The following is a 17,003-nucleotide window of genomic DNA, read 5'->3' as shown; positions in this document are numbered from 1 at the left end:
ACATAAGCTTAATTTTTTTTGCAAATAATAATGAACTTTGAATTTCATGCCTGCAACACGTGCCAAAGTAGTTGGGAAAGGACATGTTCACCACTGTGTTACATCAGCTTTTCTTTTAACAACATTCAATAAACGTTTGGGAACTGAGGAAACAAATTGTTGAAACTTTGAAAGTGGAATTCTTTCCCATTCTTGTTTTATGTAGAGCTTCTGTCGTTTAACAGTCCGGGGTCTCCGCTGTCGTATTTTACGCTTCATAATGCGTCACACATTTTCGATGGGAGACAGGTCTGGACTGCAGGCGGGCCAGGAAAGTACCCGCACTCTTTTTTTTACAAAGCCACGCTGTTGTAACACCTGTCTTGCTGAAATAAGCAGGGGCGTGCATGGTAACGTTGCTTGGATGACAACATATGTTGCTCCAAAACCTGTATGGACCTTTCAGCTCTAATGGTGCTTCACAGATGTTTAAGTAACCCATGCCTTGGGCACTAATACACCCTCATACCATCACAGATACTGGCTTTTGAACTTTGCGCCTATAACAATCTGAATAGTTATTTTCCTCCTTGTTCTGGAAGATAACTCGTCCTCTGTTTCCAAATATAAATTGAAATGTGGACTCGTCAGACCACAGAACACCTTTCCACTTTGCATCAGTCCGTCTTAGGTGAGCTCGGGCCCAGCCAAGCCGGCGGCGTTTTGTTGATAAATGGGTTTGGCTTTGCATAGTACAGTTTTAACTTGCACTTACAGATGTAGCGACCAACTGTACTTACTAACAGTGGTTTTATGAAGTGTTCCTAAGCCAAATTGGTTATATCCTTTACACACAGATGTCGGTTTTTGATGCAGTACCGCCTGAGGGATCAAAAGTCCGTAATATAATCGCTTACGTGCAGTGATTTCGCCAGATTCTCTGAACTTTTTGATGATTTTACGTACCGTAGATGGTAAAGTCCGTAAATTCCTTGCAATAGCTTGTTGAGAAATGTTGTTCTAAAGCTGTTTGACAATTTGCTTACAAAGTGGTGACCCTCACCCCATCCTTGTTTGTGAATTACTTAGCATTTCATGGAAGCTGCTTTTATACCCAATCATGGCACCCACCTGTTCCCAGTTAGCCTGCACACCTGTGGGATGTTCAATATAAGTGTTTGATGAGCATTCCTCAACTTTATCAGTATTTATTGCCACCTTTCCCAACTTCTTTGTCACGTGTTGCTGGCATCAAATTCTAAAGTTAATGATTATTTGCAAAAAAAAAATGTTTATCAGTTTGAACATCAAATATGTTGTCTTCGTAGCATATTCAACTGAATATGGGTTGAAAATGATTTGCACATCATTGTATTCCGTTTATATTTACATATAACACAATTTCCCAACTCAAATGGAAACGGGGTTTGTATTTTGACCACTTTTCCTTATGCATGCACCCATTCACAACCAATCCTCATTTTCCTGCTTCGTCGTCTCTCTCCCGATGGCTTTCTAAGGAATGCTTTGTGAGCACGGGATAGTATTGACCTTTAAGTGCAGTTTGTTTATGGTGATCTTATAATGTTTTAAAAGTAGAGTTTAAGCCCCATTAACACTTGTATTATTTGACATTATTACAGGCAGTCCTGGCAATTAGGGATTATTGGGGCCCTGAGGAAAGGGTGGGTGATGCTGCAAATGATGGTATAGCACAGAGGGATTTTTTTTAACAGATTTTGTGACTCATATACATGCATTTAAAGTCTTTACAAACCATACTTGCCAACCTTGAGACCTCCGATTACGGGAGGTGGGGATGGGGGCGTGGCCGGGGTGGGGCGGGGGGCGTGGTTGGGGGCGTGGTTAAGAGGGGAGGAGTACATTTACAGCTGTTGTGTTGAAACTTTTATTAGTAGATAGCACAGTACAGTACATATTCCGTGCAATTGACCACTGAATGGTAACACCCGAATACATTTTTCAACTTGTTTAAGTCTGGGCCCACGTTAATTAATTCATGGTACAAATACATACTATCAGTATAATACAGTCATCACACATGTTAATCATCATAGTTAATCATCATACTGTACATTGAATTATTTACATTATTTACAATCTGGGGGGTGGGATGAGGAGGTTTGGTTGATATAGTACTTCAGTCATCAATAATTGCATCAACAGAGAAATGGACATTGAAACAGTGTCGGTCTTACTTAGTAGGATATGTACAGCAAGCAGAGAACATAGTGAGTTCAGATAGCATAAGAACTAGTATATACATTTGAGATACATTCTATTATTTACATTAGGTTATTTACAATCCGAGGAGATGGGATGTGAATGGAGGAGGGTATAAGTAAAGGGTTGAAGTTGCCTGAAGGTGTTGCCTGGAGGTGTTGTAGTGCATGTACAGTAGATGGCAGTATTGTCCTGTTTAAGAGTGTCACAACATTGCTGTTTACGGCAGACAAACTGCTTTTTGGTAGACAAAAACGTGACTGCTGTTGTTGTGTGTTGTTACCGCACTGGGAGGACCTTAATTAAACTGCCTACCAATAAACCCACATAAGAAACCAAGAACTCGCCCTCGATCATTCTACAGTTATAACGTCATTGGGCAGACACACTGTTTATATTGTGGGAAAGTGGACGTGAAAACAGGCTGTCCTCACTCAGGTCCGCATGGAGCTAGAGGGGGCGTTTCCTCCAGCTCTGCTTGAAAATTTGTCTCGGGAGGTTTTCGGGAGAGGCGCTTAATTTCGGGAAAATCCGGGAGGGTTGGCAAGTTTGCTCACATCTTTCATACATTCTTAGAAACAGTTCATTTGCCCTTACAACACTTCATACAATCTACAACCTACATAATGTGATGTCTTAAATGGGTTCTTAAATTGCAATGTACTCAAAAATAATTTTAAATCTGCGATGCACAGAGACTGTAAGTGAGCCGTAAAGTGGCGCGGAAACGCTAGTGTAAATTAACCAAATAAAAGCAAAAACTACTATTGCCTTTCATTCAAATCCTTTGTCTTGTTGCCCCCAAAATCCTCCAGTGTCCAAAAAAATCAACGTAATAACAATGCACAAATACAACAATATCAACAATACACAAATACAACAATATCAACAAAATAAAAACTGAAAGGAATTGGAATATATATCTTAGCGCAATACTACGGTAAGAGGCGATACGTGAAGCTAGGCAAACACGCGTCCGCTGCTCTAAATATATTTTGTGGTGTACCCCAGAGATCAATACTGGGACCAAAAATTGAATTCAATTACCATAAAAACAACAAACTTAAAGTTAGCAATTTTTGCAGATGATACAACTGCATTTTGTTCAGGAGAGAGCACACAAAAGATAATAAAAATAATACCAGAAGAAATGAAAAAATTAAGAGAATGTTTGACTAAAACCGACTATCCTTAAATCCTAGTAAAACTCTAAATAAAACCATTTGGTAACATGTTGGAGAGAAAGTCAAACACAGATACAAACAGACGTCGTAGACATTGACAGGGTAAAAATAATAATATTTGTATGGGTAATAATATATGATAACATGGGGGTGCAGGAGCTTATCCCAGCTGCTCTCGAGCGGAATGCTGCGTACACCTTAGACAAGTCATCGCAAGGCCAACACAGATAGACAGACAACATTCACACTCACATTCACACACTAGGGCCAATTTAGTGTTGCCAATCAACCTATAACCCAGGTACATGTCTTTGGAAGTGGGGAGAAGCCGGAGTACTCAGAGGGAACCCACGCAGCCACAGAGGGAACATGCAAACTCCACATAGAAAGACCCCGAGCCCGGGGATTGAACCCAGGACCTTCATACTGCTCAAATGTTAGTATGTGGAATTATTAATACATAAATTATGGAATAGATTAAAGGCCTACTGAAATGAAATTTTCTTATTTAAACGGGGATAGCAGGTCCATTCTATGTGTCATACTTGATCATTTCGCGATATTGCCATATTTTTGCTGAAAGGATTTAGTAGAGAAAATCGACGGTAAAGTTTGCCAATTTTGGTACTTCCTGAAAAAGCCTCGCCTTTACTGGAAGTCGCAGACGATGACGTCGCAAGTGTGGGGGCTCCTCACATATTCACATTGATTTTAATGGAAGCCTTCACAAAAACAGTTATTCGGACCGAGAAAACGACAATTTCCCCATTAATTTGAGCGAGGATGAAAGATTCGTGTTTAAGGATATTTATAGAGACGGACTAGAAAAAAAATAAATAAATAAAAAAGCGAGTTAAAAAAAAAAAACGCGATAGCATTGGGAAGTATTCCGATGTTCTTAAACACATTTATTTACTAGGATAATTCTGGGAAATCCCTTATCTTTCTATTGTGTTGCTAGTGTTTTAGTGAGTTTAATATTACCTGATAGTCGGAGGAGTTTGTCCACGGGTGTCTTGACGCCATGTCTAACGGGTGTCGACGGCAGCTGTACGGACGACACAAGTTCAGCTGATATCCAGTAAGTGGCGACTTTTTAACCACAATTTTCTCACCGAAACCTGCTGGTTGACATTCGGTTGGGATCCATAGTAAAGTTTCACCTCCAGGAATTTTAAACAAGGAATCACTGTGTGTTTGTGTGGCTAAAGGCTAAAGCTTCCCAATTCCATCTTTTTACTGTGACTTCTCCAATATTAATTTAACAAATTGCAAAAGATTCAGCTACACAGATCTCCAAAATACTGTATAATTATGCCGTTAAAGCAGACGACTTTTACCTGTGTTTGTGCGTAGTGCTCATACTTCCTAAAACGCGTGACGTCCTGCGTACACGTCATCATTACACGACATTTCCAAGACGAAACTCCCGGGAAATTTAAAATTGTAATTTAGTGAACTAAAAAAGCCGTATTGGCATGTGTTACAATGTTAATATTTCATCATTGATATATAAACTATCAGACTGCGTGGTGGGTAGTAGTGGGCTTCAGTAGGCCTTTAAGCAAAGAAATCAAACCAATGTAATAATATGATCAACTTTAAGAAACTGTTGAATCTCAAAGTATAAGGAAGACGAATCCTGACAAAGATTTTAAAACAGGAAAGATTTTGAACCTTATTTAAAAATTAGACAATCATATTCATCTCATTATGTGGATCACAACTTACAAACAACTGTTTATTCATGAGAAATGTGTTGATTATTTATAATTGTATTCATTATTTGTGTCACAGATTGAGAACAGAAAGTAAAAACTGTGTTACAAACAGGAGTAAGATTAAATAAGATCTTCTTCTTCCTATTCCTTTCAGGCACGATGAAATGAGAAACTGTAAATATGTGATGTAAAACATTGTAACTGAATGCATGTTTGAAATAAACTAATATCGTAACTGATATCATCCTGATTCTGTCTCCGGTATCGATAAAATCGACATTTGGATCGATTTGCTCATCCCATACACTGAAACCGTGTGTTACAATTGCAGGCTCACTCTCTGTAGTGTTCCTTGCTAGCTGTGAGTCAGCAACACAGATGCTGCAGCAGTGGAATGACTCACAGGGTGCAAGCTCACACTTCTTCATCCATCCGTCGTTAATTCTTCTTCCCTTCTTTTGAAATGACTCCTCTGCTTTTTAGAGCCCCCTGGGGAGTTTAAGGAGGTAGTGCAAACTGGGGAGGCCAGGCAGCCTATTTCGGATCTCTGCGGCATGGGATTTTTGGAAGTGTGTTCTTTGTTGGTGGCTCTTCAGGTGGTCAAGTTATTCCCATTGCTGAGTCATGAGAAGAAAACACATGTCTCATGTTACAGTTTGTCATTTTTAGAGTTTCCGAGCAATATCGGTGATACAATCGACTTAATAGACTTAAGACTGCATGCAAGTTGCCTTTCTGCATTAACAGTAACTCCTAATTAGACCTCTTGACTTGGTCTTCATATCAGACCGCATCAAAGGACCCGTGTGGCCAACTACCAAGACGTCCCCCCACCCCGCGCCACGGCGTTGGCGTGACCCTGAGGTTGATTGAACTGCGTCGAGGGGTAATAAGTTTGCGCGCTAGTAATGCAACTTTTCATACAGGCTGATGGAAAGATGTTAATTAGCAGGTGCCTCTCAGAAATGAAGTGAAGTCATACCATCGAGACTCTTCTTTTAGGGCGGGACCAAACTAAATGTCTTCCTTGAAACAACCATGATTTGTATTGCTGACTGTTTAATTTCCTGTTTTATTTGCTGACTGCAATTACAGTAAGTCTGCCTTGCTAATGACTGCCTTTTTTCTGTTTATGTGATTTCTGTGTACTCAATTTGAAACATCTTTTAATACTGTGAGCAAGCACTTGTATAAATGCAATCTGTCTAAATCATTTATAAAAGAGCCTAACGTCCTGTTGAGCTAAAAGCATTTAAAAACATGGTAACTAGAGTGCTGAGCAACAAAGCAGCCCCAAAACATCCACATCTTGTCCTAACTAAAACGCACATAACTTTTATGCTAAACATTTGCCATGTTGCCCTTCTAACCTCTAACCTGTTTAACTTCCAGATTTTTTTTTTTTACTCTTTATTTTGTGTAACCTCTCTTAATTTTTCTCCAAATTTCTTAAAGGGAACTTTGATAATGAGCGCCTGGCTATTGCTAGACAAAGAATCCCATATCGCCTCGGTCGGGTAGTTGACGAGTGGCTACTCGACAAAGGTAATAAAATCCCTTTAACTCCACTAATCACGTGCATATAAGCTGCCGCTAACCGCAACTCTGCAAGAGATGCAGCACCATGTTTACCTGGAGTGCCGCCCACTCTAAACCACCCATGCAACTCACAAAAAAAGTTCAATAATCAGGTTTTAATTATTCCAAAGTGATGCAATCCGGATTCAATGTCTCATAGATGAGCACATCCTTTAAGTGGGGCTGCATCTCTTCAGAGAACTAACTCCCAAATAACCTGACATAACCTTCCCCCTCCTTAAAAAAGAACTATATGTTTCTTTCATGTGTCTTGTTGGATGAATGTGACTCGACGACATTTGCCCGAAGTTCCCCGCCAATATCCACTTTAACGACACATGAAAGTTCACTAAAAGTTAAAGGGACTGTTTTCATGTAATGTGGCCCAGTCTGAAATGATGCTCCTTTAACCCTTTGAGTACTCAATGTGCCCCCCAACCCCACCCCCTAAACTGACCTCTCTTTTGTCTTGAGCTATGATATGCTAACTTGGACGCAACAGTTGCAAATAAATCGCAAATGCAACACGATGAAGCAATGACAGAGTAACTTACTTTTGCAAAGTGCCTCAAAGGTAAATGGAAATGAGACATTAGCCAGTTAGCTTTCGCCACACCTTCCAATGCAGACTGTAATGGAACAACAACAAATACATCATAACTTGTTCACAAATTCATTCAGACAAGGGAAGAGGAAGCATGTTTGCGTCAGACAAACAGGAAGAAGGCCTGAATGTTTATTTCACCAAAACAAAAGAGGGCCCGGGTCGCCCCGGCGTCTCCTCCGCCGAGGGATGTTCCTGACACAAATCCCAATCTTGAGCGGTGTGGGGGATGAAAGTCAGACGAAGCGGTGGATCAATAAGAAATGATTCGCCCGCTTATGGAATGACGCGCATGCATTATTCCCTTTAATGCGCCTGTTTGGGTGAGAGCATTGGGACTACATTGGGAATAGATTAATCATGGGCCTAAACCCCACATGCATATTCGTAGAGATGCGATTGAGTATGCGCGGGTGTAAGGGCACATGCAATCGTAGTGCGACAGAACACTAGGCACGCTATCCCATTACAGCATACATCAGGTGAGAGATAGCAAACACAAATGCACTTTGTTCCAAATTTTGGCTAGCAGGACCCATGGGATAGTGTCAAGGAGAAGTCAGAGTTTGAAAATCATCTTCCGTCATTTAAGTATTGTGTTTGTGAACACCTACTCAGTGGCGTAGTGGTTAGAGTGTCCGCCCTGAAAACTGTAGGTTGTGAGTTCAAATCCCGGCCGAGTCATACCAAAGACTATAAAAATGGGACCCGGTACCTGCCTGCTTGGCACTCAGCATTAAGGGTTGGAATTGGGGGTTAAATCACCATAAATGATTCCCGGGCGCTGCACCGCTGCTGCCCACTGCTCACCTCCCATGGAGTGATCAAGGGTGATGGGTCAAATGCAGAGAATAATTTCGCCACATCTAGTATGTGTGTGACAATCATTGGTACTTTAACTTTAACTTTCTGGTAAAAAAAAAAAAAAAACGTAAATGGACAAAAACAAGTGGATAAAGTTATATTTGCACTTGTCCGCAACTTTAATAAAATAATCACCCACTAGAAATGTTTTATGTTTTAATCTAAAAAAATTGTGAACTATGTTTACACAAAAGCCATGCAGTTGGTTTTGCATGTTGTTACCTTACTGTACCCAAAATTAACCAAACCGTGTCCTTAAAACCGACGTACTTACCAAACCGTGATTGGCTGGTGCCGTTAAACGCCTAGTTGGGGGACACGCTCAAAGGGTTGTTAAAGATCAGAGCAGATTCTAACTACTTAAAAACAGTGCCCATCCACTTAACCACTGAGGGCTTCTCTTAATGGCCCCACCCCACCTGTTTTACCATTGTCAGCCACTAGGAGGAGTCCTCAGTTCTAACCACATTATAAATCCATCTAACACAATTGGACCAGGTTGCAATTGTTTGAAAAAATGAATTTAAAAAAACCCTAAAAAACATCTAACTGTGACTCTAAAGTTAGTAACCATTCCCTTCCCCTAATTGTATTCCTCTTCTGCAAAGACTCAGAGGGTTAAAACAAACCAAAACATTGTATTTAAGGAAACACACTAAGGTCCCTTTAACATTTATTGTTTGGAGAACATGGAGCATGTTTTTGTGTGTCACTGTTTGGATTCCAGTGAATGATGGTAACACTTTTGTCATTATGGTAAAAGAGCCTGGATCATTCCCACATGCTCCAGGTTTGGGTACCACCTGGTTTTGCTCACAATTCCTTAAAGATGTGATGGGAATAATGCTTCAAGGACCTCTGACATCGAGGAAGTAAACATTTCCAAAAAGCCTTACTGTTTGGCCCAGTCCTGGGAAGCCACCCGAGTCCTCCATGCCAATCTCAGCACGGGTCCCATCCCATTCTCATCCAGCCTGATAGAGATTGCAGTGAGCGTCTCCGTCCTCTTGCCTGCCCGCTGACTAAATCCAAAGAGGCAGCCACTGTGGGGAAGTAATGAAGGGAACAAATCAGTCTCCAAAGTTCCTTCCGCCGAAACTTACTCGGATGTGTCCTATTTTCCTTGCATCTCCTTCTACTTCTGTGATGGGTCTGTCATCCTTGTCTGCCCTCGACTTATTCTCCTTGCTTCCTGTGCGACTGTCACTATAATATCCTCTTCCTCCCGGAAAATGACTAATAAGAACTAATTGAAAATTGTGTAATGCTAGTTAAGAGCCTGAGATGAGGTGGCGACTTGGCCGGAGTGTACCCCGCCTTCCGCACGATTGTAGCTGAGTTGGCACAAGCTCCCCCCGCGACCCCAAAGGGAATAAGCGGTAGAAAATGGAAGGATGGATGGATAGTTAAGAGCCCCTATAATACAAACGTGTCAAAAGAGCCAACCTAAAGTGCCAGTAGAGTGGAAAAACAAGCTGACGTTATATGCTTAATTGTGTTTCACTGTGTCCATTAAACCATATCCAATTGTATTTACGAATCCACAATGTGAAAATACTGTCTGAACATCACAAAATGCCACACATTTGGTCGGCCATTTTGAACATTACGCTCCAAGTACTGCAATTTTCGTAGATTTTACGTCACTGTAGTAACGCTTCTGCACTCTAAACACATCATCAAATCAGTTATACTGGAAATATCCTAAAATTGGAAAGAGATGTGCTGTTTATCATTCACAATCCTTATTTAAGACAAGAACACATATGCTTAGCTTTTTTATGCACTCAAAATCATAAATAAATGGCCAACAATTGACTCAACAGATCAAGGGTGATCCATTGCGCCGATAAAACGATCTAAAAACATCCAATCCAATCCAATCCACTTTATTTATATAGCACATTTAAACAACAATAACGTTTCCAAAGTGCTGCACAGCCATGTTAAAAACAATATTTAAAAAAACAATATTAAGCTCCACCAATGACTGAATAAAAACAAAAAATAAATGAATATAAAACCAATATAAAAAAAAACAATGTAAAAACAAATATAATTAAAAACAATTTTAGAGGGTAAAATCAATTAAAACAGTAAAATAGAAATCAAAGTGTACAAAAAACACAGAGGACAACAGAGGACAGAGGACCACACAACTCACGTAGTGTTAAAAGCCAAAGAATAAAAGTGGGTCTTAAGACGAGACTTAAACCACTCCACTGTGGAAGCAGTTTGAACATGGAGGGGCAGAGTGTTCCAGAGCTTAGGGTCAACCACAGAGAAGGGCCTGTCTCCCCTGGTCTTAAGTCTGGTCTTGGGCACCACGAGCTGAAACTGGCTCTCGGACCTCAAAGCGCACGCAGGAATGTAAATTTGGATGAGGTCCGAGATATATTGAGGTGCCAGTCCATGTAAAGATTTAAAAGCAAACAGCAATGTTTTAAAATCAATTCTAAAACTGTCAATAATACTCCATTTACATGTCGTGACCTGAAAATGACCCAAATATGAAAACAATTTTTGTTAAAAGCGCCAACACAGACAGCCCTATTTTAGCGGCGCATTGATAGCAGTGAGCTAATGCTAGCTTACACTGCTTCTGCTTCGTCTCAAACGTGCTAAAAGTAAATTCTAAAGTGTAATTCATGCATCTCTCACTTGGCAAATGTTGCCATGGATCGAGGAGCTGGTCGACTTCGACAATTCCAGAGATGACCTTAAAAGACGTAGTTGCAGCAACTTCTTTTTTTACCCCTTTGTGAGGATTGCGATTGAATCATCATCTGAATGACAGCATGTGAGCGTCCCGTCGGTCAGCATTCCAGTGAGAGTGGAAATTGTACAGTAAGTGTTTGTTTTATTATGTTTATTATAGTTTGTTTGTATGTTTAGCACCTAGCAAAGCTGCTCATGCTGTAGTGTTATAAAAAAGGTGCATCCGTTTAGCACTCGGCTTCTAAAACTTATTGCTCATCTTCTTTGTGTTCAAGTTCAAAAATATAAAGTACCGTACCATAATTTTTTCCTAAAGTAATCGTTAATGGCTCCTGACAGGGAAGGGATTTCTTGTTTCTAACTCTATGTCACGGATCAGGTGACTGGCTTGCTCATTATCTCTCAAAATTAGTCTGTAATCTCTGTGAGATTGATACTATTTTGATCATAACAATTTATTTGCAAACTTTGGAAGTCTTTTGGTGTCATAAATCAGATATATGTGATGATAGCTTCAATATAGAGGCTACATGCTTTTTCACTCTATTGGCAGTTTAAAATAAAATCTTATAATGAAACCCGGATCTGCTACTATACAACTATTCAACTATTCTTTAGTCAGCTACAGAAGTGGGGGCAGTACATTACATGATTGTTGTTTACTCATCAAGGGTTGGAATTGGGGGTTAAATCACCAAACTTATTCTTGAGCATGGCCACCACTGCTGCTCACTGCTCCCCTCACATCCCAGGGGGTGGAAAGATGGGTCAAATGCAGAGGTTATTTTCACCACACCTAGTGTGTGTGTGACTATCAGTGGTACTTTAACTTTGAATTTATCCTTAGCAAATAGTCCAACCTAGCATGATCTTGCTGTTGTGAAAAATATGAAATTAGTGTTTGCACTGCAGCTCACATAGCTATGCTAGTGTTGCTAATGTTGGTGAATTCTTGTCCCATTCCTTATTACGTCTAATTCACTAAATTTATTGTTGATGATTATGCCATTTGGACAAGTTACAATGTATATGTAAACCAGTGACGTGCGGGCAGGGGAGGCAGTGCCTCACCTGTGATCATGTAAAGAAATTAAATATATAATGATAAAATAATTGTAATTGTTAGTTTTTAATTTTCATTTAGCTTCACCAATTTGGATTATTTTTTCTTCAAAATCGCTGAATTTTCGCAATCCCTCGTAAACTTCTCCGTCTGCCGTGCGGCCAGAGCGCGTTCTTGTCTGGTGTGTTGCTGAGCGTTCAAAACGGCAGAGAAAAAAGTCTGAGGTGAGGCAAACAGTTCTCGTGTCTCACGATAGGGGCGCTCATGATCAGAGACATACGGTGGCGTAAGCGAGTCAAGTGCCGCAGCGAGTAACATATTTTGTGTGTTGGTTGAGCCATCAAAACGGTAGAAAAAAAAAGTCTGAGGTGAGGCAAACAGTTCTCGTGCCTCACGATAGGGGCGGGGCGGGGCACTCATGATCCCAGACATACGGTGGCCTCAGCGGGTAAGTGCTGCAGCGCCTTATTTTTTCCGTCTCATGCACCCCGACTTTCAACGTGGATGACTAAATTTCCGCACCTAAACAGTTTTCTAAAGTGGATTTTCAAGCGAAGCCGGAGATAATTACTAAAGGAAGACCACTGCCGTAGCTGAATGGTTTGTTTCAATCAGCAGGATGGAAAGTTACTCGCTCTTTCCAAACGGAGTGGTATACGTGAAAAGACTGGCTTTGTGGGTGTTCTGCAAGAAACCGCCTTTTCTCTTTTCCTTGGCTTCTTTTTTCAACCTGTGGAATTGTGTGGACTCAAATGGGATTTTGTGACCTAAAGAATTTACAAAGAAGCCTCACCAAACATGAGCGGTCGGCCGCTCATATTCAAAGCTAGATTGCGCTAAAAACGTTTGGGATGACGAGGATAGACTTGGCTTTGGATGAACGCCGGCGACTCAACATCAGTGTCCACATTGCTAAGATAAAAGAGAATGGAGATATTTTAAAAAATGTCATCAATGCTTCCCCGCCAAACAGCAGCTCGCATTTTGTGGAAATGATGAGAGTAGGAGCTCTACTAATCGCGACAACTATGTTGAACTCTTATGAGACTTTTAAAACTGAAGGAAGTGAAGGAGGACTTTTTCAAGAAAGTGACGGCTATTTTTATCCAGAAGGACCAGCGCATGGACTTCATTTATAAGTAAAGGTAAGACGGTGATAACATTATTTTTGTTTCGTTTTTAATGAAATGCACATTTTTGGGGCGACAGTTTGTATGTGTAAAGAATGCAGAAATGAAACATAACACAACCCGTAAACTGCTGCCAATCAAATGGCAAATAATCTGCGCAGAGCACATACTCTATATTTGTAAATCTGATTCTGATTACGTCAGCGCTTCACCAGCTATAAACCTCACCGGACGTCACTGATGTAAACGCTGGATAACAACTAGTAAAGTCAATAAATTAATGATTTGAACAATTAATGAAAATGAACTCGATAACTTTGATGAATTGCCATGTTCATGTGTGTTTGTTTCTTCGTGTCTCGCTTTCAAACAGGGTGCAAAAGAGTTCTCTCTGTGCATTTCTCTCAGCACCTGAGCCTGATTATTTAAGAGCAGACTTAAATGAACAGAGTGAAACTTTTTTGGAGTGGGCCGAGGCAGGATCACTGGCTTTCAATCACAGAATGCACGGACAGAGCCCTGCTCAAGCGCCGCAAAGTAACAAAAATTAGGAGGAAAAAAGATAATTCCCAAGCTGAATGTTAGTGTGGGAATATTTTGACTTCAAACCAAAGTATCGACATGCGCTCATCAACACAGACAAATGTGCAGGTTTGCCAAATGTGTTGGAAAATAAAGCAGCAAAAAACAACAACAAAAAAAACCATAGAAGCCGAACTAAATTTTTGCCAGTGGGTGCTTGGTGTGTGTGTATTAAAAACAAAATAGACGTTAAGCAAAGTTAATATCCCATATGATTTGTGGCTTTACTATTTTGTAAAACGCACCAAATTCGCCAAAAAATTAACTACAAAAAGATTGATTTTTCAAAAATAATTTTAAAAATTGAAAGTTGCCATCAATCCCTATTGGGTGCTCGGCATTGTCCGTGGGTGCTCGGGCCCCGAAGCACCCACGGGAACGGCGCCTATGACCTGAAGTTTTTCCAAAGTGGGAAAACTACACTGTCTTGATCAGTTCAATATTCATTAAAGTGCACATTTTTCTAACAGATATTGATAGCCAATTTTATTTATGTTTGTTTACTTATTTTGGATAAGAGTTTTTTTCAATAGTAAAAAAACAACAACAACAAAACTAATAAGAAATTAGTTCATTGCGTTTGAAAGTAATACTTGTGTTATTGTTATCATCATAGATTATTATCAAGATAGTGCTTAATTTGGCCTCAAAAACAATGCTGACAATATTATTGTTTTTCTGCAATAATTTCTGGAACAATATATCGTCCAGCAAAATATATTCAAGATTGTTTATTGTCATATGCACAGTTAAACAGACAGTTTGCCGTACAATGAAAATCTTACTTTGCTAGTCCATCCTTCAACAAGTCACACGGTACTTAGCTAAAAATAAAAAATAAAGATAAAAATGTATATACAAGGCACAGTAAGTAACATAACATTATTGCACATTCTGTTAAAGTGTCTTTAGTGATCAAAGGTACCCCTTTTATGAGACCTCTGACACTACCAAAATAGTAGAATTCAGGAACAGTGATACCCATCCATCCATCCATTTTCTACCGCTTATTCCCTTTCGGGGTCGCGGGGGGCGCTGGCGCCTATCTCAGCTACAATCGGGCGGAAGGCGGGGTACACCCTGGACAAGTCGCCACCTCATCGTATTAAAAGCTATGCAAATATGCCCTATCCTGGTGGTGAAAACTAAGCAGCTAACAGGAGGCTTATTGTGTGCTTTCAAACACCATTGCTTTTATTTTCTTCTTCGCAATATTTATGAAGTAATTTGGCGTGTAAATGTGACATTTTGGTTGTGTTAGCTTTGTTTAGCCATTTTGCAGCTATGAAATCTGATAATATGCAAAATGATAATACAAGGGGGTTATATTCCCGAGCACCGCTTCATTCCAGTGTGTATAAGTATGCCGCAGAGTGTGCTAGTACAAATTTAAAAATAAAAAAATGATGGCTGGTGAATGAAACTGTGTCCTCATCTAACCGGGGTTCTCTCTCTGTCAGTGATGCTCCCTTGACAGTATCACTGTTCAGGAGGCATCCAGCGATATGTAGATCAGATAGAAGCATATCAGATTAGATCTCCTCCACTCCCTCAAGAGTTTTGCAAGTACGTTGTCACATTTCACGCCGTCCTCATGGACCTCGCTGCGCTCTCAGTCTTACTTCATGCTGCGTTTAGCCCCTCATTTGCCTTGTCAGACACAATTAGTTCACGGATGCTCGGCCGAGGAAGTCGCCCAACTTCTGTGGAATAAAACAAACCTCTTAATCACTAAAGATTGCCTTGTACTTAGGAAATAACTTGGAACTCCTTAACAGGCTTTTGTCAGAACCTTCCCCGCCTCTATAAAATGCTTCTTCTGAGGAGGAACTTCCTTTTGCTTATGTGGAATCCTTACGGGTAAACACCAAGCCATTACGACTACAGGTCCAACTTTCTGACCACTCAAAGTAAAAAGTTTATTACAGCCTTAAAGGGAAAGAAGAAAAAGAGATGCTTTTTCCATTTAGAACATCCTACCCTTGCGGCAATCTTCGACTACTCCCTCAAACATTCCCGCCCGCCAGGTAAGGGGGAGAGGACTAAAAGTACAAACCGCCATGCACTCCTCTCCGCCTACCTTTGCAGATGTTATTTGGCATCCTCGGAAAAAGCGATCCATGAATTAGCTAGTCTTGCAGCAGCAATAACAGACCACATACTGTAGTTCATTTTGGAAGAGAGTGCATCCCTCAAGCAACGCTGTAGCTTTAAAGGAGGTTCCTAATACAGTGGAAATTGCTTAGGTTTACTTCAACGTACACGGTCGACCACGTTTGTCGACATCAAATTTGGGAAAGGTCAGGTTTATGTCGACGTGTTGTAAAACAATGACAGCATCAAATCAAATCATGCTTACAGTGACTTCAAGCTCAGTGCAAATTAAGTGTCAAAATCAAAGCATGGCAGTATTAACCTGGAATCTATCAAAGCAACTAACAAAGTACACACATTTATATTTGTATTAATGTTTTTGTAACAAATGGGTTTCAAAGTGTTTTTCCTTTACCAAAACAATAGAAGCTGTCAATAATGTATTTGGAAAAGCACTGCTTTCGATTTATTTCAAAGAGTGTCCCCTATTTTCACACAGATATATGTGCACATGTGGGATGCATAGATCCTTACATTTCGATTTTCTGACAGCAAATAAGGAGGAGGGTTTTATTGATAGGATGAAAATAACCACCTCCTCCTGTACTAGGCTTGGACATGCAGAGGTCATCAGCACAATGATCTAGCTCGACTTTCGCTTGCCAAATCCCTGTAGGCTCAGTTGCCATGCACAATACACTGTCAGGTATACCTGCACAATCTAAGGCACGATAATAAAAATCTATTTCCCAAAAAACAGTAAAACTGGATTCAACAATATGTTAAATGTTAAGATTAAAAACAGCATTGCATTAATAATAATGAGAGGACGCATCCCCCGCGACCCTGATAGGGATAAGCGGTAGAAAAGGGATGGATGGTTAAAAAAATTGCCATAGTGCCAAAGAGAAGCCATATCTTGAAAACCCTTGTCTTTCAATTGCTTGGATTTAAATGATCATTAAATATGCTCATTAAATATGCATGGTGGTCCAGCCTACCTCTGTTTTCAATGGGCCATAAGCCCCATTTAGCCTTTTTTGAAGAAAACTGCCCTATGCTTGCGTTTTTTTCGGCTGTACGAACCGTTTAAATCGCGAAAAGGATCAATGTTTCTTCAGAGTTGATCGAGAGGTAATCAAAAAAGGTGAAGAGTGCAAAATTTTACAAAAGACCTCAGAAAAAGTGCCACCGATCCTAGTCCAAGGGAGTAGAGCCGAAAAGTGCATACGTTTGCAGTGA

The 17,003-nt window shown here is 40.3% G+C and overlaps 1 protein-coding gene across 9 annotated transcripts in view; it reads left to right on the top strand.

The window, feature by feature from the left end:
• Positions 1-17,003, top strand: part of LOC133560314 (neurexin-2-like) — a 1,077,892-nt gene that overhangs the window by 1,029,612 nt on the left and 31,277 nt on the right. For 7 of the 9 annotated variants that reach the window (XM_061912740.1, XM_061912738.1, XM_061912736.1 and 4 more), the window contains one exon: positions 6,584-6,673. The exons of the other annotated variants lie outside the window; for them this stretch is intronic. In XM_061912740.1, coding sequence (XP_061768724.1) covers positions 6,584-6,673 — 90 coding nt within the window. The remainder of the gene's footprint in view (positions 1-6,583; positions 6,674-17,003) is intronic. 9 annotated transcript variants of the gene reach the window in all.

Source organism: Nerophis ophidion, linkage group LG10 (assembly GCF_033978795.1).
Source record: "Nerophis ophidion isolate RoL-2023_Sa linkage group LG10, RoL_Noph_v1.0, whole genome shotgun sequence".
Taxonomy (NCBI): Eukaryota; Metazoa; Chordata; class Actinopteri; order Syngnathiformes; family Syngnathidae; genus Nerophis; species Nerophis ophidion.
The sequence above is the reverse complement of the archived record's forward strand: the minus strand, read 5'-3'. Positions and strand labels throughout refer to the sequence as shown.